This window comes from Passer montanus, unplaced genomic scaffold (assembly GCF_014805655.1).
Source record: "Passer montanus isolate IOZ18808 unplaced genomic scaffold, ASM1480565v1 scaffold165, whole genome shotgun sequence".
In the NCBI taxonomy this organism is placed as follows: domain Eukaryota; kingdom Metazoa; phylum Chordata; class Aves; order Passeriformes; family Passeridae; genus Passer; species Passer montanus.
In genome coordinates, this window is record NW_024363716.1 from 840,089 (window position 1) to 867,320 (window position 27,232).

General features: G+C 47.1%; 1 protein-coding gene across 10 annotated transcripts in view; it reads right to left on the reverse strand.

Annotated features, from left to right (window-relative positions):
• Positions 1-27,232, reverse strand: part of AGAP1 (ArfGAP with GTPase domain, ankyrin repeat and PH domain 1) — a 308,565-nt gene that overhangs the window by 216,830 nt on the left and 64,503 nt on the right. For 3 of the 10 annotated variants that reach the window (XM_039703599.1, XM_039703603.1, XM_039703598.1), the window contains exon 1: positions 25,732-27,188. The exons of 4 other annotated variants lie outside the window; for them this stretch is intronic. In XM_039703599.1, coding sequence (XP_039559533.1) covers positions 25,732-26,734 — 1,003 coding nt within the window. In that variant the 5' untranslated portion in view covers positions 26,735-27,188. Of the gene's footprint in view, positions 1-25,731; positions 27,193-27,232 lie in introns of those variants that run through there. 3 more of the 10 variants (XM_039703602.1, XM_039703601.1, XM_039703600.1) reach the window with 3 other exon arrangements.

Below are 27,232 nucleotides of genomic sequence, written 5' to 3' on the forward strand. Positions count from 1 at the left end.
AAATTTCCCACTTCTATTATCCCCCATTTGCAATTCATTTACATAAGGTCTTCCAGTGCCCTTTAAAAAAATAAAACCAACTCATTTCTATTGGGAGATCCATGAGATTCCTTTACACTGGCATGTTCAGAAGGAATTAGCACAGCTAAACACAGAACATGGCATGGAACAGCACCTGGTCGATTCTGCAGGGAGAAGTTTGTGTGCCATCACTGGCACGGACATGGAAGCACCCTCTGCCCAATCCAGCTTCTGGGAACATCTCAGGAAAAACTGATTTATTCCAAGATCCACAGAAGTCAAGGTGAAAAGGCCAAACACAGAGAGAACATGACAAAGAGGTTTGGGGATTATTTTCCTAAATAGAGAAAACTGACTTACAGCTACAGCATGAAACCCTGGATCCATCCAAGTGGAGCAGGCAGAGCCCAAATTGTGCAGCCCACAAAAATCCTCTGCTGAAGCTGCAACCCCCCAGCACCACATGTGCATTCAAACACATTGGAAGAGATTTGCATAATAAGCAGAACCACATGGATGAAGTTGATCAACTGGGGTCTTGTTTGCATTACTGCCCAGCCCTGGAATCCCAGTGAACTCAACCTGCACGTCCCACTACAGGCTCCACACATGCAAGAAATGGCTTTTGTCAATAATTAATCACAGTTGCATGTGCTGCTCCTTTCATTTCTGCATCACTGATCAAAAGCTTCAAATATTCATGGTGTCACTCGTGTATTTTTAAAACGTGCACCAAGATGGTTTAAGCTGCATTTCCTTCACAAAGTTTACTTTGCCACAACAGAAGCCTTCATTTTTTCTTCCCTCAATTCTTCTGTTTTGATTTCTACCACTACAGTAAAGCACAAACTCCCAAGAGGAGCCTCACCTGTTTTAAAACCTCAGTGTAGTAACTCAGCCCCACCCAGAGGAACCTGCTTAATTCCAGTATTAAGAATGAGATGTTGGTTCCACCACATGAATCCCAGCATGGTTTGGGTTGGAAGCAACCTTAAAGCTCATCCATTCCACCATGGGCAGGGACACCTCCACTATCCCAGGAGCTCTGTCCAACCTGGCTCTGGACACTTCCAGGAATGGGGCTGAGGTGAAATCCTGGGGTTTGGTGGCCACTCTTGCCCAGGTCCATGCACTCCATGGCACAGGAGAGCAGCTGATTCCAAGGCCTGACTGTTCCAATATTCCATATTTAAAAGCCCTGCTTAGAATTTTCCAACAGAAAAATCTACTTCTTCAAATCCAGGAATGGCCACTAAAATCTAAATAAATACCAGCAAAACAATGTTAATGAGAGAACACAGGATAAAGCCAATCCCAGACCCATGGCTCAGCAGAGGGGATGAGCCCTTGATCCACTAACCTCATTTTGCCCTTTTTTCACCCAAATCTCTCACCCCTGACCAACAACAAGTTGGGAAGCTCAGAGTTCCTCTGATCCAGATGGAAACTCAGTGGCAAACAGAGCAAAAGGGGTGGTGAGGGAAGGGTGGGCAGATATCTCTGCAGGATGACATGAAAGGACTTAAATCTTTCACGATTCTTGGAAAGGTTCTTAGCAAGAGCTTCCCTCAGGCAATCCCAATGTTGCTTTGCTGTCCTTCTAAATGAGGAAAAGCTGTGAATAAATAAAATATGGAAACGCCAAGGGGTTTCTCTGGAAACTCTCAGCTAAAGATGCTTTTTGCTAAGAACAAGAGCCCTCAAAAACACGGGGACGAAGTTAAAAGCACCAACAGCCACGTCACATGCTGCTCTCCCCCTTCAATAATTCCTGCATTACAAGCAATATTTAGAGTTTCTTCTGCTTTGAAATAAAAACCTGAGAGTGAACTGGTACAGAAAATATTCCTACAAGCTCCCACTTGCCCACAAGGATGCAGATAAGGCCACACATGTGTCTCTTGGAGCTGTATCAAAGCAGCACTTTCAGGACATATTTCCCAAAGCCCCTGTGCTGATTTTCTTAGCAAAGAGGGAAATGTGCAGCTTTTGGGTTGAGACTTGTGATCCTCCTAAAACATGCATTTTTCAGGGGGGTAATCTCACAGCACATCCTCTCCAACCCAGCCCCCAGCACTTTAAATAAAAGCATTGAGTCAGTTCCAACAGCAAACAGGAGAAAACCATCCTGACATGTTGATTTCTAAGCTCTGCATAAAATATTATTTGGAAGATCGTGCCATGTTTCAAAAGGTTATTTTTCTAGATTTTATAGGGCTCTGAGCTCTGTCCTGGTGGGAAGTATCCCTGCCCATGGCAGGGGGTGGAACTGGTCATGCTTTAAGGCCCCTTCCAACACAGATCACCCTGGAATTCTATGAATGTTTATACCTGTTGTGTTTGGGTTTTTAAAATCAGATTTTTATACGAGTCCTCTCTGCGTATTCACTCTGTTCCATTACACCAAACAATAACTACAAAGCAATAACAAATAAAACCTTTTGAAAACCAGCAGCAGCAGTACCAGGGTGATTTAAGGTTTTATTTCCTCCCTACTCAGTGTGACAGAATCATGGATTCTATTGCTTCCCACTGTATGCCAGTTAGGAATTACTGCTGCAACCACCCAGCTCCAAGCAGTCCCTTTTTCCTTCCTGAGCTGCAGATGTGTAATTTATAATTCTCAGGCAGTTTAGGCAAAAAGCAGCATTGCAGCTCCCTGCCCTCCTCCTCCTGTGGGTGGGAACTCCAGCCAGGCTCTGGGAATCCCATCCCAGCAGCACAATGCTGTATTTACACCCCACCAACAGCACCAATGCCCACAGTGCAGAGCAGCCAAGTGCCACACAGCAATTCCATCCCAGCCCTAAAACCAGAGGCATTTCAGGAGCTGGCAGCTCCAGGCTCCTCCCATCCCCTGCCAGCGCTGTCAGGATGGATAAAACCTCAGGAGCTCTTCCAGCCCCAGCAGAAATGTTTGATATTGCACAGATTTATCTCTGGCCATGCCCAATTCCTAATTATAAACAGGGAAACGAGGCTGAGCTTTGAGCAGTTCAGGCACCAGGAATCCCAGCCCGTGCTCATCAGAGCCTCCAGTATCTCTGACATCTGAAAAGCCTCTCCCTGTAACTGAGAACTGTATTAAAGAGATATTTAGGTCAAAGCTGTAATCTCTCCTCCAGCAGCATCTGGCAGCTGCAGCAGCAGCGTTATCCTTTGTGCTGCCATGGAAACAAAAGGAGGACCAGGGATGCAAAGAGCTGCACAGGCTCCCCAGATCAGCCTTTCCCAAAATTGCTTCTGGGCTTGGGAGCTGGACAGCACTTGGCTCTCACCAGGTATTTGGGGTTTGGCTTCAATTTTCTAGTTGTTCCAACCAAAAGGGTTTTTTTCTGCTGTTAATATCCCCCCTCTCTCTCTCCTCACAGCTTTCAGGTGGGTGCAGAGATGTCACCTCCTTAAGGATAACCCCGTGCTTCCTACAAAAGGACTGATGGATAATGGACCCAAGTATATTCCCAAACCCAATCTCTTGCACAAAGGTTTACACCCAACACCACCAAATCATTTGTTTTGCCCTTAAATAGAATGCAGCTCCAAGCCTGACTACTCATCCTAAGCCTCCCCACCCCGCAAAACAAACCCTAAAACCAAACAGAGCAGATATTTTGGCTACAGGCTTTTTACAAGGAAAAATAAATTACATACTTAACAAGGAAAACTGTATTTTCCCACTGGGCTGGGTTCTGGAGCTGACACACACAGCTAGAGTAAGAGAAATTAAAATCCCACAGATGAAACCAGAGTTTTCTCCTGTGGGAGAAGCCCAGAGCAGGGGATGTTGTGGGTGAGGAGTGTCAGGAATTCCACTCCATTCCAATCAAATGCACATTTCCCAGCACATCCCTCACAGAAATGTGGCACTGGGAAGCTGGGCCAGCCCCTTTTCCAACAGGCAATGACAACCCCACCAAGAGGCTGAAGGGAATATGAAAAGCAGACAAGGAGAAAATGAAAGCATCCCTGTAGCACAACTGCTCCCTGCTCCAATAAAACTGGGAAAGGAAATGATCATCTCTGCAGTGCAGTGGAGCAACATCTTTTATTTCAGGCAATAAACAATATTTCCTAAGGGCCAAATCCCCACAGAAATTCAGCTAAACACAGAACCACAGCAGTAGTGGAAAGCAGGAAGGAAAAGAAGGCACTGGAGAGGGAATGGTTGGAAAATGCTTTATTTTGTGAGGTCTGCCCAAAAGCAGTGTCAGAGGTGAGATCTGTTTTCTCCCACCTCCTGCCTCAAGGGAAGGGCAGAGCCAGCACAGGAAAGGTGATCCCACAGGGATCAGTGACAATCTGGAGATAAAGTTTTGGCTAGAGACAGGCAGGAGGGAAAATGCACAACTAAATCCATGCCCCAGCATCCAAAATGAGACCCTTCAAAAACCACAGCCTGGGCTGCCTCTCCTGACTACAGACACAAACAAGGCATTAGCCTTTCTTATTCAAATATGAATATTAATGAGGAACCTCCCTGAGAAGCACCAGAGATGAAAAGGGACAGCTTCTGCAGTTGGCACAAGAAAAATCGACATGAAAGGATAAATTATAAAAGATGAAGTGGGGGGAAAAGAGCATTTTGAAAGAATACAGGAACAGATTTATCTGGCAAGGAGAAAGTCACAATAGAGATGAAAAAAAAAGGGGGGGGAGGCTGAAAAGGCTTTTAGCTTTTCAGATAGGTAAGAATGGCTGCAACTCAAAAAACAGCCAAAAAAAAAAAAAAAGGCAAGGGGGACTTGGTGACTACTTGATAGAGAAGGAAATGGAATCCTGGAATATTACGGAATATCCTGAGCTGGAAGGGAGCCACAAGGACCATCCAGTTCAACCACCACCCTGCACAGACAGCCCAACAATCCCACCCTGGGCATCCCTGGGAGTGGTGTCCAAATCCTCCTGGAGTTCTGGCAGCCTTGGGGCTCTGCCCATTCCCTGTGGAGCCTGGGCAGTGCCCAGCACCCTCTGGGGGAACAATCTTTTCCTAAAATCCAGCCTGACCTGCCCTGGCAGAGCTCTGGAAGCAATGCTGAGTAAAACCCAGCCCACAGCAAGGCAGGCTGCCCAGGATTCCCACCCCTGGCATTCCACAGAGGAGTCTGCTCTGGGGTAACACCTGAGCATCACCAACATTCAAGCAGCAGAACATGAAGCAGATGGCAGTAAATGAGCAAAACCACAGCAACCTTGGGGGGAAAAGGTCTGGGAGGAAGGAGAGAATGGGGATATCAAGGCATGCTTAATGAAACAGAAGTACAAACACTTGAGAGTGTTTAACACCAAATCCCAGACTAAAAATTGGCAGGGGCCTGGAGTGCCAGGACAAGGGGGAATGGCTTTAAACAAAGGAGGGCAGGGATAGATGGGCTCTCAGGAAGAAATTGTTCCCTGTGAGGGGTTAATGTCCTGGCACAGGGTGCCCAGAGAAGCTGTGGCTGCCCCCGGATACCTGGAAGTATCCAAGGCCAGGTTGGATGGGGATTAGAGCAACCTGGGACAGTGGAAGGTGTCCCTGCCCATGGCAGGGGTGGAATGGGATGGGCTTGATGGCCCCTTCCACCCCAAACCACTCCAGGATTCTGTGAGCAAGCAGCTCAGGCAGAGGCAGCCTCTCCCCACAACCACAGCCCCTGAAGTGTTTTACTCACAGCTGTGCATCTCTGCTAAGGACAATGCCCAGGTCCTGCAGGCACTCAGCTCCATTGTCTTTGGGATTACAACAAAAGGGAAAACTACTGGGCTGGGTTTTAATCTGCCTCTTCCCACTTTCACAACGTGGTGCTTCTTAATCCTCAAGTAAGCAGGGATAAAAGAGGGACTCCAGCTCTACCTCCCCCTCCTCTCTCATGCTGATCCCTCCTGGCTGCCCCACTCCTCAGGGGGGTTGCTCTTGCCTGGACCAAACTCACACCCTTTTCCTCTCCCCACACTGACCCACAGCAAGCTCAAGCCACCAGGATGTCGATGACCAACCACCACCAGGTTCTCCTGTAGCTGTGCACAGGCAGCTCCTGCTTTTTGCTTTCCCTGGCCACTCATCAGTGTCTGAACCTGAAGAGGCTGCAGCACATTCCTCCAGGATTTGCTGCTGGGTCTTTTCAACAGGAAAAAAAATCAATTATTTATTCCTAGACATCATTTCCTACTTTTAAAAACTTTCATGCACAAGAGGGCCCTGCCTTTACCTGGTGGCAGCTCAGCTCAAGTCTTTAACAAGAGCAATCAAAATGAACAGAGATTTCCTTTGTCCTCCCCTACAGAACTCAAGTAAATGTTAGCTGTGATTTCCCCCATAAAAGCCAAGCCTGCCCTTCCCCAAAACCTCATTTATCCACCCACCTACAGACCCCACTCTCAGTTCCAACTCAGGGGCTGCACTCTGAGTGTGATTAATGCAGACAGAGGCAAGCTCTGTCACACCCAGGCAGCCAGGATGAAGTCAACGTGCTTTAATGGGTGTAACCCCACAACCCAGCTGAACCTGCACTCTTCCCACCCCCAAAACCCCTCTCCCCTCTCCAGGAACCTGCAAAGGAGTGATGGAATTGAGGATTCCTTATCCTCCTGGGCCACCTGCTGCAGTGACAGAACCCAAACCCTGCAGAGCACAAGCTCAATCACAAACTGAATTGATAGAAGCTCACGGCCCAACTTCCTTGCCTGTCCACCCAAACCTGTGCTCTGGCACCACCTGACCATTCATTCTGACCTTTTCCAGTGCCTTTAACTCAGGCTACAGAAGGTTTGTGCAGGAGTACATCTAGAAAAACATCTCCCCTCTCCACCAGGGAAATGATGACTTGTTTATGCAACACATTTCTGAAAACATTTTTCGGAGCTGGAGTCATGTCTCCCAGATTGCTATGCTGGTTGTCAAAACAGAGCCTCTTTTTCCCTGACTGTACCATATGTAATCCTAAATCCACTTTCCCTAACTTGATATCACCCAGGCAAGATTTGGAGATGATTAGTGGAAAACACACAAATGAGACACTGTTCTCCAGAGAACAGCCCAGCAGGAATCATCTGACTGGGTTTATATTTATTAGCCTGATGCACATCTCACTTGTTTAAACAAAGCTTTTGTCAAATGTCAAAAGAAGGGCTTAAAAACAGTTAATAACAGTCAGAAAAGATAATCTGTGACTAAATGCTCCATTAGGAAAGAGTTTCCTTCCACAGCTGCCTATTTGAAAAGCACCTGCTACCACCAGGCCTTTTGGAAAACACAGGGCCTGTGCAAGTCCAAAGTATTTATTTTGGAAACCCAAAACATTGCTCACATGAACTTTACACTCAGAGGCTGCAACACAAAGCCTCTTTCAGCTCTCCCCTGCAGATAAAGCTGCAGGTTTGGAGGAAGGCAGAAGGAAGGAAAAACCACCAGGATGCCAAGGTCCATTCCCTATCATTCCTGTGGCTCCCCCACCCATCCACACAGCACCTGAAGAATTATTGCAATGCCCGAGTTCTAAATCAACACAGAACCATTGCAAATATCCATTCCTTAATCCTTCGCCATTTGAGGCTTATAAAGCTGAATCTTTACTTTGCCAGAACTGGTAATATGACTTTTTAAAAAAAAAAATTCATCCAGGAATTAGGCTGTTGTGGGTCTCTGCAAAAATCCTGCCCTCTGGCTATGCTCTTATTTGTGCTTCCTGGGTGAACCAAAAAACTCAAGTGTGTTTTCCAAGCTTCAGCAGGTTCCCATCACCTCAGGCACATACTTTAAACTCACAGCACTGCACTAGAAATGATATCTTTAAAGGAGCCCACACAGAGCTCAGTAATCACAAACCAATTTTGTCCACCTAAGAGACCAGACCCTTCTGTCCTTAAAGTCCTGGCCCCGATGCTTTTCACACTTGCTGTGTTACAACATGCAAATGAGGCCTATTAAAGCATAATTTGGGAAAAATGAGCTATTTTTGCACAAGCCCTCTTGCTGCATCTTGACCTATAATGTGCTCTAGCAAACCACACTTAACTGAGTCCTTGCTAAACCCCTGCACCCAAACACTTGAAGAATTACACTCTCCCTTCAAACTCTGTTCCCTACTAATCCTATTCCTTATTTCCTTTATATCAGCTGAGAAAGGAAATCTGAGGGCCAGTTTATATTCTTTGTCACCTCTGTGCCACTTCCTCAGGTAAACTCGACCCCATCAGCCGCTGAAATTCATTATAAAAAATCCTTTTCATGTTCAGAAAAAAAAAAGGTGCCAAAAACCCACCTAAAGATCTAAAATGTAGTTCAAAGCCAACAAGAAGGGTGTCAGCCTCTACTCCAGCAACACCACCACCACTCTCTGTTCTGAAAATAATTAACACAATCAAGTGCAGCCTTAAATCTTTAATAAAGAGGAGCCACTTGGGAGCAGGACAGAGGGGAAGCAGAACTCAAACCTCCAGAAGCAGCACAGAGGTGTGACACTGAATGCAGCCTGCAGAACCCAGAGGGAGCAGCCCTGCCCTTTGCAGAGCCAGGGCACTCTGTCCCTGGGATCTCACTCACCACATGTGGTCAGCACATCAAGGCAGCTACTGGGGCACATCAAAACCATCCCTGGCTCCTCCTCCCCGCTGGAAGGGATTTGGTTTTTCTGTTTTTTCCCAGGCAAAGGCAGGGGGAGGACGAGGAGAGCAGTGCAGGATGCAGCTGCTGCCAGCAGCTGGAGCAGACCCCAGCACAGTTACAGCATTCTGGATTTTTTTTTAAGCTGCAGTGCATCAGAGTTCACATCCCAGAATGAAAACAAAGCAAACCCCAAAATAAACTTCACTCTCTTACTAATTAAAGGGATTCTTTCCTCCAGGAAGGCCAACACAAACCACTGCTGTGGGGTTAAGGATGTATTTTTAGCACTCAGTCCTTCCAGCATTTTTATGGAGGCTCTGCAAGGAAACCAGAGCCTGACTATCCCTGTAGCATCATCAAAAGCTCTGTCTAGGAAGGGGTTTTTTATCACCTTAAATTTATTTTGAATGCCACAAGACATTTGCATAAGCTAAATCCCAACAATACTGGAATTTCTTGTGCAGCATCCACATTTTCATTCCCTGTCAAGGAGCCAGTGGATTTTGACAGTCACCAGAGAATCCCAGAATGGTTTGGGTTAGAAGGGACCTAAAAAACCATCTCATCCCACCCGCTGCCATGGGCAGGGACACCTCCCACTGGACCTGGTTGCTCCAAGCCTCATCCAGCCTGGCCTGGAATCCTTCAAGGGATGAGGCAATTTCAACAGAGATCTTATTTAATAATTCTGGCACATTTTAAATTGCTTTTGCTGCCCTTTCCACTCAATTCACAGCAGAGATGGGAGCATGCCATACTGCAGGTCACACTGCCAACAAACAACACTATTTAGAAGATAAAAGCCTGAACTTTACACTGCGTTTGAAACCAAAGGAAAAACAAGCATTTCCAAATTTACTGTCTTCACCTAGCTCTAGGAAACTGGTCCCAAAGGCATGGAATATGAAAATCTCACTTTCCCAGCACAAGTTCAAGTCCCAGTTCACGTTTAACAAGCCAACAAGTTTCCACTTGCAACTTGGTCCCAAATGATGGCTGTAAGGCTGTTCCAACCACATTCCAGATTTTTTTCTCTTGACTGCTCAAGACATCTAACCCCAGGACTAGAAAAATGGCACCAAGTTGTACCTGATGGAAGCAAAGCTGGAAAAGTGAGGTGCCTCCTGCTCTGGGTGTTCTGTCTATGGAAATCCAAAGCTGGTTTAATACAGAAATCTGAAAAATTAATTCAGATTCAGTAGTTGTGCTTATTACCCATGTATGCAAGAAAATGAGGGGACAAGTCTTTATAAATGGGGGTAAAACAACTCCAGCAGTGAAATCGCTTAATTCCACACAACTCCAAGGTTTTTTTCATGTTCATGGACAAACAATTTTCTCCTGAACACCAACAAGAGGCAGACAAGAAAACTCAGCTCATTTCATAGCAGTGGTCTGGGTGACCCCCAGCACCTGAACTCCAAGTGTCCAGACAATTTTAGTACAAAGCAAAGGTAACAGCAGCTGTACCAGCTGGCCCCAGTTAAACACCTCACCTTTATCAGCTGAGGGAGCATTTCCTGGAGGGCTGGGAAGCTGAGAACCACCCACCATTCATGTCCCTGCTGACTCACACAAACACTCCTCAGCCTTTTAAAGGTGGGGTTCTGCCACCTTTATCTTCTGCAAATTAGCACGGGCTCAGGGAGATGAGGGGAGCACAGTTAGGGACCTGACAAGACACACCTGGATGTGCAACACAATATTCACCACTCAATAAAGCAGGGTGAACAGTTCTAGTAGCTCCTGCCTATTTATGTAAGAACTTATTTCCAGTTATTCAAAATTGTGGAATAGTTTGGCTTGAAAAGGACCTTAAAAGATCATCTCCTGCCATGGGCAGGGACAGCTCCCACCAGGGCAGGCTGCTCTGAGCTACACTCATCCTGTGCACTCCAAGAAAAAGGCACAGAACACAGATTTCAGATAACCCCTATTGCCCAACTCAATTCTCCCCTTATCCAGACAATGAGATGAATATCTCAGGACAATTTGCTCCCCTTATCTGCCTCGGTGCCAGCCTCCACAACAAAAGCAGAATATTTACAGATCATTTGAGGACTGGTCATTTCACAGTTTATCAGGGAGCCTAAAAGAGAGGGAGGATCACATCCTGCTGCCCTTGCCTCTGGCAGGACCCACAGGAAAGGCTCACAGCAGTTTTAGGCAGCATCACCTTGGAAGGCTGCATGGCAAAACTAAAGGCTGCACACAAACCTACTGCTTTTACAGCAGAAAACTACTGTTCTGATGAAAAACTGGACAGCAGACAATGCAAAATGAAACCAGTGCCTTGCATGGGACCAAAATGCCCTCTCCCATGAAGCTTTTGTATCCCTGCTTCCAGAGGTGCCTCCAGGCTCCCTAATCCTGCCTCCCTTGGAGGAAATGCTGCCCAGGTGCTTCTTGCAAGGTGATTTTCATTAACCCTGCTGAGCATCATCAACATGCCCTGCTCTATCCCAAGTGTCTGCATCCCTGTTAAAATCACAGGAAACTCAGAGTGGAGAAGACCTCCAAGACAAGTCCAGCCTTATTCAAGCTTACAACCAGACACGTTTGTCATCTGTAAACCTCTAAAGCAGTTATCATGGTGAATTATACCAAGGCTACAGCAGCAAAAAGAAAAATCTCAAACTATGTTACCCATTAAATTGCTTTAGGCACTGTAATACACAAGAAGAATGAACAGAATTATCTAGGGAAGCATTACATGAGTTTTTCCCCATTAAAAAGGCAGGCAGGCAGTCACAGAGGGCTCCCAAAGAGTCACTGGATGAAGAATTCTCTGCACAGACCAGTCTCCAAAGGAAGGAAAAGCCTGAGATAAACGCAGTAAAAAGCCCAGCATGGATTTCAGGCTGGAAATTGTGCCTCTGAATGAAACCCTTGCTCAGGATTGCATCTGACACTGAAAACTGAACTGAAAACCTCTGGCTGCTCTCAAGTGCTGCACCCCTGCACCTTAAAATATCCAGGACCTGCCTGTCCCAAGGCTTTGCTCGGCCACTGGAGTGTCCCCAGGGTGAGCACCCCTGGATCACAAAGGCTGTCCCTCCATCCTTGCCCAGAATTCACAACCTGCCTCCCTCATTCCCACTTCCAACAAAGGAAGGAGCATTTTCACCTGGAGGGAAAAACCTCACTTTAAAAAAAAACTGACTTTAAAGGTGTTTTCAGACAGCTGAACTCCCCAGAGTCAGGCATTTATCTTTTAAATTAAATAGACATGTCATCACAACCCTTACTGTTAAAAAAAGGGAAATATGCTGAATTTCAAAAATTGGAAATCACAGCACGAGAGATGTAAAGCTGACATTACCCAGCTGATATCTGGGGAATGAAATGTCCATGAGGAATTCTGAGATTTTCTGCAGAAACCAAAGAAAAAGCAATAGAAGTTTCCAATCCTTTGAGACTGTATTTGCCAGCCTGCACCTCAGTGTCTCCCTCAACACATTGACAGTGAGCATTCAGCATTTTGAAGCTATAGTGAAGCATTTGTCCATCAGAAAGTCACTCATTTATCCCAAACCATGACATGATGCACAAGCATCCACCTTAACCAATCCACAACACTGCAGTAAATAAATCTCACCACCCAGGCCAAAAAAAAACACTGCTGGGGAGGGAGGGAGAGCCCCTGGAGCTGAAAGCAGCTCCTTTATCAATACAAGACCCAAACCTAAGCTGAGGAACCCCAAACCACACAAATCCCCTGCCACAGCACCAACAATAAAGCAGAAATGTGATGCCCTTCTTCCAAGGCTGCTTCAGCACAGGATGTTTCCTCCTCACAGCAATTTCAAGGCTGCTGAATTTCTTCTCAGGAATTCCCAAATTATTTCCAGAAGTGGTTTATAATATGCCCGGGGACAAAAGCTGCCAGCAGCACAAGAGTCTACTGAAAACCTGACCTTTGGGGTTTTGCATTGATCCCCCAGCCTTTATTGGTATTTTCTAAGAAAATCCTATACTTAAATCTCACTTCAATATAAACAGCCACAGGGTTTCCAGCTCAAAAATCTGCTATAGGAATTAAAGGCCACACTCCTTCCTGAAAATTCAGGTGACCAGAACCTCAAAGACTCAAGACTTCAAAAGCTGTGCTGTAATTCAAGCTGCATTTACACAAAGTGGCTGCCACTCCGTGTACCAATTAGTGTCCTGGAAATGCTCCTCAAGAATGCTGCCAAAATCTGTGACAGAATCATTAAAAATGCCCTTAAAACCCCCAACAAAACAACAAAAAGCCTCACAACCAGTCTGAGGCCCAAGGTTTCAAGCACAAGTCATCCACTGGAAAAAACATGACACTGAAATGAAGGAAAAAAATACAAGTGAGAATGCTGCAAAACTGCTTATTTCAACACCCAGCTGATTTTATTGGTTCTGCCATCACTTTTTCCTAGGTTTGGCCTGCCGGGTGCATATTCCACTAAACAAACATGAAGAAATAAAGGTGGTAAAATTCACTTTAAGTGATTTCATGAGTTGGAGTTGAACACAACTGCCTTTATTACTCAAAAATTCCCAGCCCAGGGAGCAAGGACACAGCCTGACTCCAAACTCCTATCACACAGCTCACCAGCTTAGCCACAGCCATAAAATTATTAAATATGCACAGGAATGTGCCTGAAATAAAGGCACTGTAGGCAAACTCCATCTGAGATGGATTTATACATTATATAAAAATTATATGTGTGTATAGATACATGTATATACATATATATTACATCTATGTATTTATATATGTAAATAAATCATATGTAATCCCCCCAAAATGCCATGCTATTAAAAAAGGAATTAAAAAAAAATTCTTCTGGATGAAAAGGGTAGAAGAGCTGACAAGATGAGCTAAACTCCAGTGGTGTGAGCCCAAATTTAGCCTTGGTTTATCTGGAAGCCCTTTGTGGAGGTTCCTTGTGCTCTCATCCAGCACCCACTGCTTGTTGGTCAAGTACTTATCAAAGCTCATCATCTGAACGACTGAAAAAAATGCACAGAAATCCATTTTTATTAATCTTAGCAGGGGGGAAAAAAACAGTATTATGTTTTTGCTGTGATTTTTGTTCAGTTTTTACTGCACAAAACTCTTCCTCCTCCCTGAGGAGCTGCTGGGGGACAGGGACAGCAGATGTAAACAGTAAAGGCCAGCAGTGTTTGTGATGACTGCAGTGACACATTCCTAGGATTATTCTGCAGCAAAGGAACTCAGATCTGATCCAGAAAGAAATTAGCTTTTTACTTGGAGTGTGAAGCACATAACCCAGTGGCATGCACAGCAGGAGTGGGAGCAGGAATTCTCCATCCCAAATTTGCAGAGCTCGCTGGAGCTGGGCTGGGTAACTCAGCTCCAGTCTCTGGGTTTATTCCCCAAGGGCAGCTGGGCAAGGAGGCTGGAAAAGCCAACGGGGCCACCTCAGAAGCCACCTGCAGTGGGTATTTGGGGACAGGGCACTGAGCTGGCAGGAAAGCTATGTAAGTCCTGTGCTTGTGGGAACGGGGTCAGACACATTTTATATCATTACTACACCATATCCAGCTCCATCAGCCACTAAATGCTGTCAAGCCCCCAGCACCAAACTGGTTTTCCACCCAAACTGGTTTTCCACACAAAACTAGCCTGTCTCCACACTCCACCCACACTATTTATGGGCACATCTCACTGATACAGCTGATTCTCAACCTGGGGGCCCTAAAAATACAGAGCAGGCACGCTCAGATCACACTCCATTTCTCCTTTATTTGGGGATGGAAGGGGATTTGTTATCAGCCAATTCCTGACATGCTTTGCAAGGGTAGAGGTTAAGGCAAGCTGTGACAGGAATATTCCCTGTGAGTGCAAAGAAGAGGAGCTGCACCTTAACACCTCTGCCTGGTTAGTGCAGCCACCTCTGCAGGCATGGCCTGGGCTCCTCCTGCCAAAGAAAATCCCAGGAAGGACTCCAAGAACAACTCCCTTCAGTGTGCTCATTTCTCTTCCAAGCCAGGATTCCCAGGTGAAAGCCCACAGAGTGCCCAGACACACAGTCAGGGCCTGCAAGGATTTCACCCAGGAGTTCCAATGGTACAGTGTGAAATTAAACATCTGGGACTGCAATCCACAATTCACAAGGAAATTAGAGCTTCCATTGTCAGGGCAAAAGACATCCAATCATGGGAAAGAGTTAATGCAGCATCATTTAACTGCTACCTAGAACAAAACTGTAATTACACACAGCAAATAAATCCCACTTTGTTCTGGAGTCCTTTACTTTACATGCAGCTTTCTGTTGCAAAGAAAGGAAAATCCTGCTTCCGAGGTGCTTCTCTGCAGACCCTCACACTTCATTCAGAGGGGACACAAAGGTCCCTCAAAATCAAGCAGTGCTATTTCACCACCCCAAACCAGGCTTCCAAAGGGATCAGATGAGAACTGCCAGCAAAAGCCACCCAACCAGCAAGGTTCCCTCTACAAAATAAAGGATAACAAAATAAAGGAGGAACTGGACTGGGAATGCTGCAGTGGAGGAGCCTCAGTGAGCACCCAGAAACACAAAAAGGAGCAGGGACAGACTCTGCCCTGCACTGCAATGCCCTGTCCTGCCAGGGAGGATGGTTTGTTTCTCCAGACTGGGAAGGGCACCTGGGGTCAGGACTGCTCGCACACAGCCTGGGAGAGCTCCTGGAAAAGTCCCCTCTTGGATTTCAGCTGCACCACTGGAGGGGAAATGGCAGAAATGCACAGAAGCAGGGCAAGGCAACACTGCACAAGCACCTGAGGACAGAAATAGCACATCTGCCCGGGACTGTGACATCTTAATCAGAGCTAAACTGAGTGAAACCATCTGCCAAGCCAGAAAACAAAGCTCTGCAGCCTTCCTATAACACAGCAGCCATCGTGTTTCTATCTTCCAGGCAGAGCTGAACTGAAAAACTTTCAGATTCCATGACTTAACATGTATATGACAATATATACTCAAAAAATAGACATATAAATATATATCCTATATATAGAATTATATATAATATATAATTTATATAATTGCTGTAACATATACTAGCTATTTATATTTAATTTATTATAAATGTATTTATAATATAATATATATTGTATATAATCTATAATTTATATATTTATAATTATTTATGCTATATTTATATTTATAATAATTATAAAATTATTATATCTATATATTTATATAATATACTTATAATTTTTATATATTCATAATTTATAAATATATTTATAATTATAAATTATATATAACCTTATAATTATTTATACTATGTTTATATTTATAATAATTATAAAATAATTATATATATTTATATAATTTACGTATAATTTTTATATATTCATAATTTATAAATATATTTATAATTATAAATTATATATAACATATACCATATATTTTATATATAATATATTATACTATATATTTATATATTTTATATAACTTTTTATATAATGTATATTTGTATATATTATCTATTTTTATATAATTTATATATGTAATATATATTTCTATTTATCTATAAATATATATTTATAGATAAATAATATATTTCTATTTATTATTATTTCTTTTATTTTTTTACAATATATAAAAAATATATACACAAATCATACACTCCAAAAAAAACCTCAAAAAACCTGAAGGCTTTAAAACTTTGCATATTAAAATATATAATTTTTATTTACACAGTTTATATACATATATATATTTATTTGTTTTAACTTGGGCATCCCTCAAAGTGCTCTTCAGAACAAGTTCTTCCACACTACCACTCTGTTTCCTGAAGGAAGAGGGCAGTTAGAGCACACACCAGCCTTTGGATGGCTGCAGTGCTGTGTGATCAGCCCCGGCTCGGGGTGGATCCTCCTCCCTGCTTTGGGTTAAAAATAGAGCCAGCTCAAGGGCTGCAGGGTGATTCAGCAGCAGCCCCAGGACACACCTGAGCCTCGCAGGGAGGGGGAAAAGCAGGTGCAGCCCTAAAACCTGGCCGGAATCTCAGCAATGCTCCCATCCCAGCAGACAGCAAACCAAGGGCAGGATTTCGCTTTTCCCTCCCCGCCCTTTATGTTCACCCTCACAAGAGATAAGAAAGGGTAAAAGGGAAGGATTCCCACAAGTTTTCAAGGCGGCCAAAGAGGCTCCCGGGTTTCCATGCCTCTGGTGCACACACACAGAAATAATCAGGCTGTTTGCACATCTTTATGCACATCTCTTATCTGATCCCAACCTGCTCTCTGCAGAGCCTGTCATTCTCAAATTACCTCACCCTGAGTCACCTGGGAAGCTCTGCAGATTCCTAAGGTGAAAATAAAGGAATTTTTTCTTCTGAGAACTTCGGTTCCCCTCCTTGAAGGCCCCATCCCCACCTGACCCAGAAGCTGAAGTTCAGCTCCTCATTCACAGCACCCTTCTAATCTCAAATACCATCAACTGCCCTAAGCAGGGCCTTTGCAGCTAACTCAGAAATAGCCAGGAATTCTGAAGACTTAAGACATGCTAAGATATTTTTGAGAGATTAGAATCAGATACAAAAATAATGTGTTTTGGCCAGAACTGCTCACATTCAAAGGCATTTCACCAACACCCAGGTAACCCCCCAGAGACAGCGCCCTGCAAAGGGGAGCTGAAAGAGGCCCCTCACTCCCAGGGATTTCTGAACACTGCTTTTAAAACATCTTTTTTTTTCAAAAAGAGCTCTTTAGTGTTGCCCTCTTCTTCCTCTGACCCTTGGGAAACAACTCTGCTATGCACAAATCTACACGGAATTAAAAACATCTCTGGTTAACTCTTGAATAGCACAAGACTGCCCAACACCATGCTGGAAATCTGAGGAAATTCCTGGCCAACAGCACAAAATCAGCAAATAACACCTTCTCCTGAGGGCAGAAATTGGGTGAATTGAGTTTGTTTTTATTAAAACAAACTCTTCATTGACAAAGTTAACAAGTCAGGATGTAAGAAGGCTCTGGGGAAAACTCTCTGTGGACTTTCAGTATCTAAAGGGGCTTTGCACATGGGCAAGTAGTGATACGACAAGGGAGAAATGTGTTAAAGTAAAATATTTAGATGAGATACTGGGAAGAAATTCTTTATTCAGAGCGTGGTCAGGCCCTGGCACAGGGTGCCCAGAGCAGCTGTGGCTGCCCCTGGATCCCTGAAGTGTCCCAGGCCAGGCTGGACAGGGCTTGGAACACCTTGGGATAGTGGGAGGTGTTCCTGCCCATGGATGGGCTCTTCATGAGGAGGGGAGAAGAGGACACACACAGTGACAGGGTACCAGTGACAGCCAGTGAGGATCTGCCACCCTGTGAGCAAGGAAAGCAACAATCCGCAGCCTGGGATGAGGCAAAACTTGAATTTTCAATTCAACTCAGGGTAGAGAAGACAAAATTTTGATTTTTCCCAAGGCCTGAGCACAATCCCCTGAAAGCTGTGAAGAGCAACACACGGTCAATTTTAACAGCTGCGGTAATTAAAACTGGAGAAAAGTCTCCTCCATGAGCACAAAATCAGATTTTTCCCTGCAGGACACAGAGGTCGAGGCACAAAAGCTGTTGCCTTGCCAACATAAATATTTCTGTATCTGTGAACAGAGGAGCTTCTGAATTAGGATGTTGCATAAGGACCAGTTGGGTCAACATCCCACTTTCCCAGGCATTTAACCCCAGACAGGAACACAACACGGGCCCTGGAAGAGCAGGAGGTGTCTCAGGCACTCTGGCATTGTGACCCCCATCCCAAAGAAGGCTCTGGGGTTTGGGAGCCTTGGTTTTGGGAGGAGGGAGAGCATCAGCTCTGCAGGGATGCTCAGAAGAGCAGGACTAGCAGGGTTTAAAGGCCACTACTGATTTCTCAGGGCTCAGCCTAAGGAAAGAAGTGCCACTTAGCAGTGAGGACAAACTAACTCATTAAGGTGAAATATTGTGCTTTTAACGCCCAAATAACATCTGCACCCCCAGAAGCAGCAGAGAAACTAGGGGGGAGGCAGCTCCATAAATGCTTTACACATCCCTACAAATCAAACCAACCCAGCTGCACTGAGTGCTCAGCACCCACTTTTGCAAGAGTTTTCCCTGATACATTGGCACTGCTGTTAAGCAACTTTTCGTATGGGAATAAGAGGGAAAAAACTTACATCAGTGGTGCAGAAGCCTCTTCTCAAACCCTACACATGGATATGTGTTTGTATATACACACCAAGTCCTAAACCAGCATTCTCAGGAATCCAGATTCTCTGTCAAAGGAGCCAGACAAGCTGACTGACAAATACATGCAAACAAAGAGGGATTATAAATCACTTGGAAGCAGCAGGAGCTGGCAGCACTCAGCACAGTATTTGAGTTCCCCTTCATATCTAAGTAGCAAAACATCAGTATCTAATCCTTCCAAGCAGGAAAGATCTGCCGGGAGGCTTCATTCACAAAATGGGAGCTGGGAAGAACAAGAACCCTCTACTAACACTGGGATTTCCCCAAGAAACTTTGAATTAATTTCTTATTAAGTACCTTCAAGGCTGCAATGAACTTCCCCAAGCTCAGCAGTTGAGACACATCATCAATTCATTTAAAAATCACAGTTGATTGATATAACCAGAACTGACACTGCTGAATCTTTAATTCAATAGCTCTATCTATAGGCTAGTGAAAATCAAGGTACAAATAAGGGGTGTCAGGCAACACAGAGGGAATATTTCTCAAAACAAGGAGACAGACTTTGAGCACCACCCACGTGGAACATCTACGGCCAGGAAATACAGACGTGCCCACCTCGTAAATCGCAGGGGCTGTGCTGGCATTACAGCCAGATCCTCCTCACAAAGCCCTGGCTGTAACAGCTCAATAGATGGAGAGATTTGCTCTGGGTTATCACTTGAGACAAGTGACCTTTACATCTTCATCTGGGCAGCCTCAGCAGAACCCAGAACTCGAGCACGGGGTTAAATGCTGACTGAAGTGACCCCACTGCACAGACACCCCTCCAAACGAGCCCTCCTGACCAAGAGACCCTCGTGGCAAACACCGCCCTGAGCCCCTGCCTGCCCCACAGCCCTTCCAGCTGCTCCTGCAGCCCAACAGCTGCACTGCAGCTCTCTCTGCCTCGCTTCCCTTCTTGCTCCCAAAGGAAACCTCAACAAACAACAAGGCAACCATTACTGCTGTCTGTGATGATCAAAAAAGGGATTGCAGAAAGCTGCAGCGTGCTGTTTGCTTATTCTCTCGCTGGCATTTCCCGCCTGCTCTGCTTTGGAGCAACATTTGGTAGTATTTTGTCAATAAAGCACAAGTATTTGTCACACACTGTCATTATGTAGCAGCCTGAACCATCAAAACTCATCCAAAGCCCTGATTTCAACTCCCATCAAGATAATAGCTTTATGCTGGATGCTTTTCATGAACAAAATAGATGAGAGTTTCACGGGTTCAATATAGTGACATTTCTTTCTCCTCACACATGAAAAAAGCCATTCTGTGGTTTTTAGCAGAAAGGGCCTCTCGCTGTGTGTTTACTGCAGTTGCCATGGGGAAATCCCAACACCACTTATCAAAAGTAACACCAGCACATTAACAGTCTGCATTAATGATTTCTTGTTACATCCTAGGCAGCCCAAAGTGCAAAGGAATATTCAGGCATTTAAAACATTTGCTCTCTGCTTTCCAGACACCGATTCCTGAGGTTATGGCCATGCCAAAGAAAACCCCATACTTGCCATGGTTTTACACTCATTACAGTGACTGCAGAGCTGAACTTGGGCAATCAGTGCTCAACTACTGCTGGTCATCAGCTCCACAGGATCAAAATCAGCTCTGCTCTGCAGCAGAGAGCCAAACTGCTCCTTCAAATACACCCAAGTGGTTCTTCAGTGGTTATCTAGGAATCCAAGACCTGGATGCAGACCTGCTAATGATCTTACACTGCTTTGAAACTGTATTTTGTGAAGAGGGAGTGATGGCAGGTTCTGGCTGCTTCACTGGAGGAAGAGTTCAGCATCTGGTACCAGTGATTTCATTTTTCAGGGCAAAATAGCCATTACATCCAGCAAAAAAAACACAGTCAAGTCATGCAGCAACTATGAGCAACTAAAAACCTCCCTCTGGTCTGAGGAAAAAGCTCATCTGCCACCCTCACATACAGACTCCACCTCTGAAAAACCAGCAACTGTAAACTACCAGGAGGAGCAAAGAGTTCCAGAGCAAGCCCATGCTCCTTAGAATCACGGAATCCTTTAGGCTGGAAAAGCCCTCCAAGGCCACCGAGTTGAACCTGTGACTGATCCCCACCTTGTCCCCAGCCCAGAGGCCAGTGCCACGTCCAGGCATTCCCTAGACACCTCCAGGGATGGGCACTCCATCACCTCCCTGGGCAGCCCCTTCAATACCTGACCACCTTTTCATGGAGAAATTCCTGCTGCTGTCCACCCTGAGCCTGCCCTGAGGCCGTTCCCTCTGCTCCTGTCCCTGTCCCTGGAGCACAGCCCGACCCCCCGGCTGTCCCCTCCTGTCAGGAGTTGTGCAGAGCCACAAGGTCCCTCCTGAGCCTCCTTTTCTCCAGGCTGAGCCCCTTCCCAGCTCCCTCAGCCCCTCCTGGGGCTCCATTCCCTTCCCTGGACATTCCCCAGTCCCTCTGGCTGGAGGGCCCAGGGCTGGACACGACTCTGGAGGGGCCTCAGCAGGGCCAGCCTGGGGACAATCCCTGTCCTGGGCTGTGTCACACCACGGCTGGCACAGCCTGGCAGCTCCTGCCCACCTGGGACCCTTCCAGCTGCTCCTTTCCTTAAGGAGCCCTTCCAGCCACCCTTCCCCGAGGCTGCAGCTGCTGTGAGCCAAGGGCAGGAGCTGGCACCGGGCTTCTCCTCACACTCAGCAACCTCAGGCTCCAGGCAAGGAATTGGGAGGAAAGGAAAGGGAATATCGTGTTCTGAATGTTTCTTTTCCTTGTGCAAGTTGTGCTTTGGTCATCCGCATGAGCTTTGTTAGATAAACACATTGTTACCTGGAGTGGTAAACCAAGGAACAGGCAGATCTCTGGCAAAACAACAGAGCATTAATTCAATTTACAGAGCTCCATTTGGGAGGGAATGGAGATGAATGCCTGCACAACACTTTGCAGAAATATTCAGTGATCTGCCCCAACAAAGTTACCCATTACTGCCATAAGGCATTTAACTGTCAAGTTTATAGCAGAGGCATTAAAATTCTACATTTCTTTTCAATTTTAAGAGAAAAACAAAGACCACGGCTGCTAGCAGCTGGCACATCCTTCAATATTGTGCACACATTAATCCATCTCATTCTCTAATTCAGCCAGTGACCTTAATACCAGTTCAGTTCTTAATCACCTGGCTCTATCAGTGCAGCTGGCATTCATTTTGCTCAACACAAGACCTACCCAATAAATAATAATTTAAAAAACCCTCTTAGACAATGCTTGAGAATGCTTGACCCCAACTACAATCCATTTATCTGCTGGGTTTTATTTTCATAACAACCTCTAGACAACACTCACAAGAACTGAAACAGCTGAAAGAGTGCTAGGAGGCATTTACTTCATGAAATCAGGGACTCTCCAGTGCTGAAAAAGATTATGCTTATGCCAGCACAGCCCCAAGAACCCGCAGCTACATCCCAGGGAGGCACACAGGACCAGTTCCAGTGCATGTGCATCCCCCTGCTGAAATCCCATGTGCTCCAGGTCTGTGCCCACCCACCCGTGCACATCAGGCTGCCCTGGGAACGCCAGCAGCACAGCACAGCAGCGGCCAGGGCAGCAAGGAGATGACACAGAACTAACAGGAATTATCTCAAGTGAAGCTTCGCAAGGAAAAGGCTGGAGGCCTCCAACAGAGATCACTCAGCAGCTTCCCCCTGCTTCCCACGACTCTAAGCTGCAGAGAATTTGAGATAAGAGCTTAAAACTAACTCCTCTAAAACCTCGGGGGAAAAAACCTCAAAAGAGCAGTTTATTATATTATAATGATACTCTTTTTGATAGTCAACAATTTTGATACCCAAATCTGCTTAGTGTATCCTAAAGAGAGGTTATTCAAACAAACTTATCTCAAAATAAAAGCAACAAGTGAGAACCACTGAAAAAGGAACTATTTTACCACCACCCCCCACGCCCTCAGCCTCAGAGCCATCCTCCTCCTCCTCTTCCTCCAGAGCAGCAAGAGTTCCTCTCACCAGGAAAGAATAATGAAAACTTCAAGGAGAAAAAAGTTTAGATGAGGAATGGCATTCCCCTTTTTCTAAATGGTTTAAGGCAAAAAAATAACTCCTCTGGCTTGAAGTTTATGGAAGTTTCTCTTTCCGCCTTTGGGGATAGTGGTCATGCATACAGAAAACCTTTCTTCCTCCAAATAAATGGATCCCCTGCTTCCCCTTGCAAGAGTTTTGGGAATTGTTACTTGCATAGGATTTGAGGCCAACAATATCAGAGCAAATGGGGTTTGCAGGTAGAAAAGGAAAAGTTGATGCTCAAGGGTCTTTAGTGACAGCACGAATAACTACTGAGAGACTACAGACTGGTCCCAGCCAAAAATCAACCTCCACAGACTCCATAGCCTAAATCAGACTCAGTAACATCAAAAACATGTAGATTTAAAAATTCTTGACTCTTCTACTTAAAAACTTGTCCAAAACTATGTTGTACCTGACTGTGGTATTTCTTTTCAGGAAATACCATCCAAGCAGATATTGCAGTACCCAGGTGAATATTTCAAGCTAAAAATGCCAACAAGCTGATTTTTTTTTAACTTCTACTCTTAAAAACCCTGGGTGGGCTTTTTGTTGCAAGTAAAAAACCAAATAACTCATGCATAGCACCAAACACAGAGAATACCAAGGCCATAAGGGAAACAAGTGTAGAATGATAAAATCCCAGCCTGGTTTGGGTTGGGAGAGACCTTAAATCCCATCTCATCCCACCCTTCCACTGTCCCAGGCAGCTCCAAGCCCCGTCCAACCTGGCCTGGGACACTTCCAAAGGGCAGCTCTGCTCTGGGCACCCTGTGCCAGGGCCTCCCCACTCTCACAGCCAAGAATTTCTTCAAGTTTCTGGGAATAAAACCCACACTGAAATTAAGGTTCCACCTGGGTGTCTGCAGTTACTCCAGAATCTGTGCACAGGACTGTCAGGAGCACACCAACTCCACAGCAACTAAAAGAAGCAAAAAAAAAAGTTCTGGCCGAACAGCAGCTTGTTCCAACCTTAAAATATTTAAATATATTTGGCATGCTAATTAGTAATAACTAATTAAATATAGTTCTTAACATATAGTAGGAGAAATTAAAGACAAATTAGTTCAGGTTCAGCTTGCTAACGGTCACCAACGAGCAGCAGCTGGAGGTGTGCACAAAAGCTGCAATTTATGGAAAAAGGGAAGGAAACAGAGCACACCAGGCCTGCTAACCCATGACACAAGGCTGCCACACTGCTGCCTGCTGCAGCCACACCGCTGGGACACATTCAGCGCAGAACAAACCTCAAGGCTTCACTGCAGCACAGATTTGGTAGTGGCACGCACAGGAGGAGCCTCTCTGGAACATCTCAGTGCTGTGTACCCAGAGTTATTGATTAACTGAGGTCTCCTCCCAGGCGGGGAGGACTGTGCTCCCAGGACATGAGGAGAGCAGGAGCTGGAGTGTGCTGGCACAGGACAGGCACAGACAGCCCAATGAAGTAATTTGCTCTTGTGGTTACCTTGAACTTTAACCAAGGTCAGACCACAATTTCCGTCAAGATTATCCTAAGCCCACATGAATGCCTCTACATCAATAAAACCTTACAGTCCTCAGTTACTAGGTCTAAATATTTGGCTCTGCTCCTCGTGCCTCAAACTCTGGGCACGCTCCACTCGCAGCAGGAGCTCTGGATATGGAAGGGGCTGGCAGCTGGTTATTGCTTTCCCCAATAAACCACCTGGGCCCAGCTCCACACCATCCTCTGCTGTACCTGGGCCTCTATGAAAGCTTAATCTCATTGAGAATTGTATTTTCAGAAAAGCAGCAACTCAGAGATCATTTGCCACCTGATAAGCACTTGGTGCTCAAAGGCGACTGTAATTGCTGGTTAAATGTTTCATCACAGATACTTATTAAAGATCTGAAAGCACAGCTGGAAGAAAGCACTGTCTCACACCGAAGCTCCACAACCAGCATTTCTGGTTTGACACGTCCCAGCCAGCGATACCGGGATGCTTGCAGATCCTCACAGAAAGCAGCTCGTCAGCTCTTCCCTGCCGTCCCACAGCGAGGTACCTCCATCCCACAGCAAGGTTCTTAGTCAAGTTTTTCTTGTATCTGAGGGACTCACAAACCCCCAGAATTCCCTATCTGATTTCCACCTAGACTAGAAACGCTCTTACTAATTTGTACACAGCCATATAAAATTACTCAAATAATATAATAATTCAAAGAGTGCGGCTTCTGAGTCTGTAGTGTGATTTTCAAAAATACCTAACTCATTTCAAGCTCTTTTATTACAATGAACGTTTAGGATTTATGAGACATTTGCACCAGTATTCACTCACTTCTCCAGCAGTGCCCATTTCTAACCAACATAACCCATCCTTCAGGTTACAGAAGTCTCTCCAAAAGGAGAAAGTCCCAGTGCTGTGCAGCACTGGGCCACCCAGTGACCTATATACAGCAGCACTCCAGACCAGCTTCTATTCCATAATTAAACAAGCGACATTTGCCTCACTCATCTGTCCTAGAATGCACGGCCAATCACCCCAGAGAGGGATTTTGGGTTCAGGAGGACACACAGCCTGACCTGCACTCTGCAGAGCTGCACTACCATGTACTTCAAAGCACGCTGTATCCATAGAATTAGGAACAGTTTGGACTGGAAGGAGCCTTAAACATCATCTCCTTCCTAGACATGCCATGGGCAGGGACAACTTCCACTACCCTACGTTGCTCCAAGCTCCATCCAACCTGGCTTTGGACACTTCCAGGGATCCAGGAGCAGCCAGAGCTGCTCTGGGCACCCTGTGCCAGGGCCTGCCCACCCTGATGTACCCCAGTGCAGCATCTCCCTCTCCTCACACCCAGCAGCCCCTTGACCCCACCGTCCATCCCCAGCCCGGCCGCCGAGCCACCCAGAGGAGACAAGGACGGGCACCTTTCTGGGGGGACCCGTTGATGCTCTCGGAGCTGGACTGCATGTCCACGGCGGCTCTCCTGAGGCTGCTAAAGTAAGCCCTGGACCTGGAGAAGCTGCTGCGGGGGGAGCGCCCGTGGGGGCTGCCGAAGAGGGCGGCGGGGCCGTCCCTGCGGGCGAAGATGCCGCTGAAGAAGCGCAGGAGCCGGTGCTCGGCGCCGGCGGCGGGGCCCTCCCGGCCCAGCCGCTCCGAGAGCCGCTGCAGGTCGCTGTTATCCAGGGTCCGGTTCTTGCTCTTGCTGCGCTCCCAGCGCTCCAGCCGCGACAGCGGCTCCGCCTGGCTCAGCACCTCGCCCACGTCCAGCGTGTTGCGCTTCTCGGGGGGCTCGGCGGGCAGCGCGGCGGGCGGCGAGGGCGGCGGCGGCCCGGGCAGGCAGCCGGAGCTGCTGTGCCGCCGCACCCGGCCCGGCTCCGCGCCGCCGCCGCCGCTCCAGTGCCTGAAGCTGAAGCTGCGCCGCAGCAGCCCCGACTGCCGCCGCGGGCTGTGGCCCCGCTCCCCCGGGGCCGCCTCCCCGGCCTTGTCCCCCTCCTCGCCGGGCGGGGATGCGGCGGCGGCCGCGGCTTCTCCGGGCCCGGCGCTGCCCCGCGGCGCCCCGGGCAGGGGCGGCCCCGCTCTCCGGGGCACCTTGAGGCGGCCCAGCTCCAGCTGCCCCGTGCTCAGCGTCCGGAAGGTGCGGAAGCCGCAGGGGCTGGGGACCCTGTCCCGCTCCTCGCCTTCCTCCTCGCCCTCCTCCTCCTCCAGCAGCAGCAGCCCGGCCCTGGTGAGGCTGGAGGAGCCCGGCGGGCGGCTCCGCCCGCGCCGGGGCAGCTCGGGGCCGGCGCGGCCGCTCTCCGGCCCCAGCAGCTCCTTCTTCACCATGGTCACGGAGATGCGGTACACCGTCTTCCTCTGCGGGGTGCCCCGCTGCATCCTCTCGGGCGAGGAGGCGGCGGCCGGCGGCTCGCTGCTGTCCAGGAGGTACATGATGGCTCTGCCCTTCAGGCAGCGGCGGGCATCGGCGCCCAGATGGACCGACGGATGAATGGATGGATGGATGGATGAATGGAGAGACGCGGGCGGCTGGAAACGCAGAGCCACAATCCACTGCAACCCGGTTTTTAAAAAATAATGAAATAAATAAATAGTGATTTAAAAAAAAAAAAAACGCTCCGGTGTCACACCCCGCTCTGCGGCGGGGTCAGGCTGGGCTCCGGCTGCGCTCCCCGCCGGCGGCCGGCGTCCATGGCACGGCACCCGGCGAGGCGCCGAGGGACGGCTCACATCCACGCACGCATCCTCCTCCTCCCGGAGCGCGGCTCCGCTCCTCACGGCACGCGAGCCGCGGCAGCCGCTTCCCGCCTCATTGTTCCCCGCGCGGCCGCGGGCCCGGCCGGCTCTGCCCTGCCCTCTCCGCCCGCTAAGCGCGACCAGCCCCCGCGCTGGGCCGGGCGGGCGCGGGAAGGCAGCGCGGCAGCGGAGCCG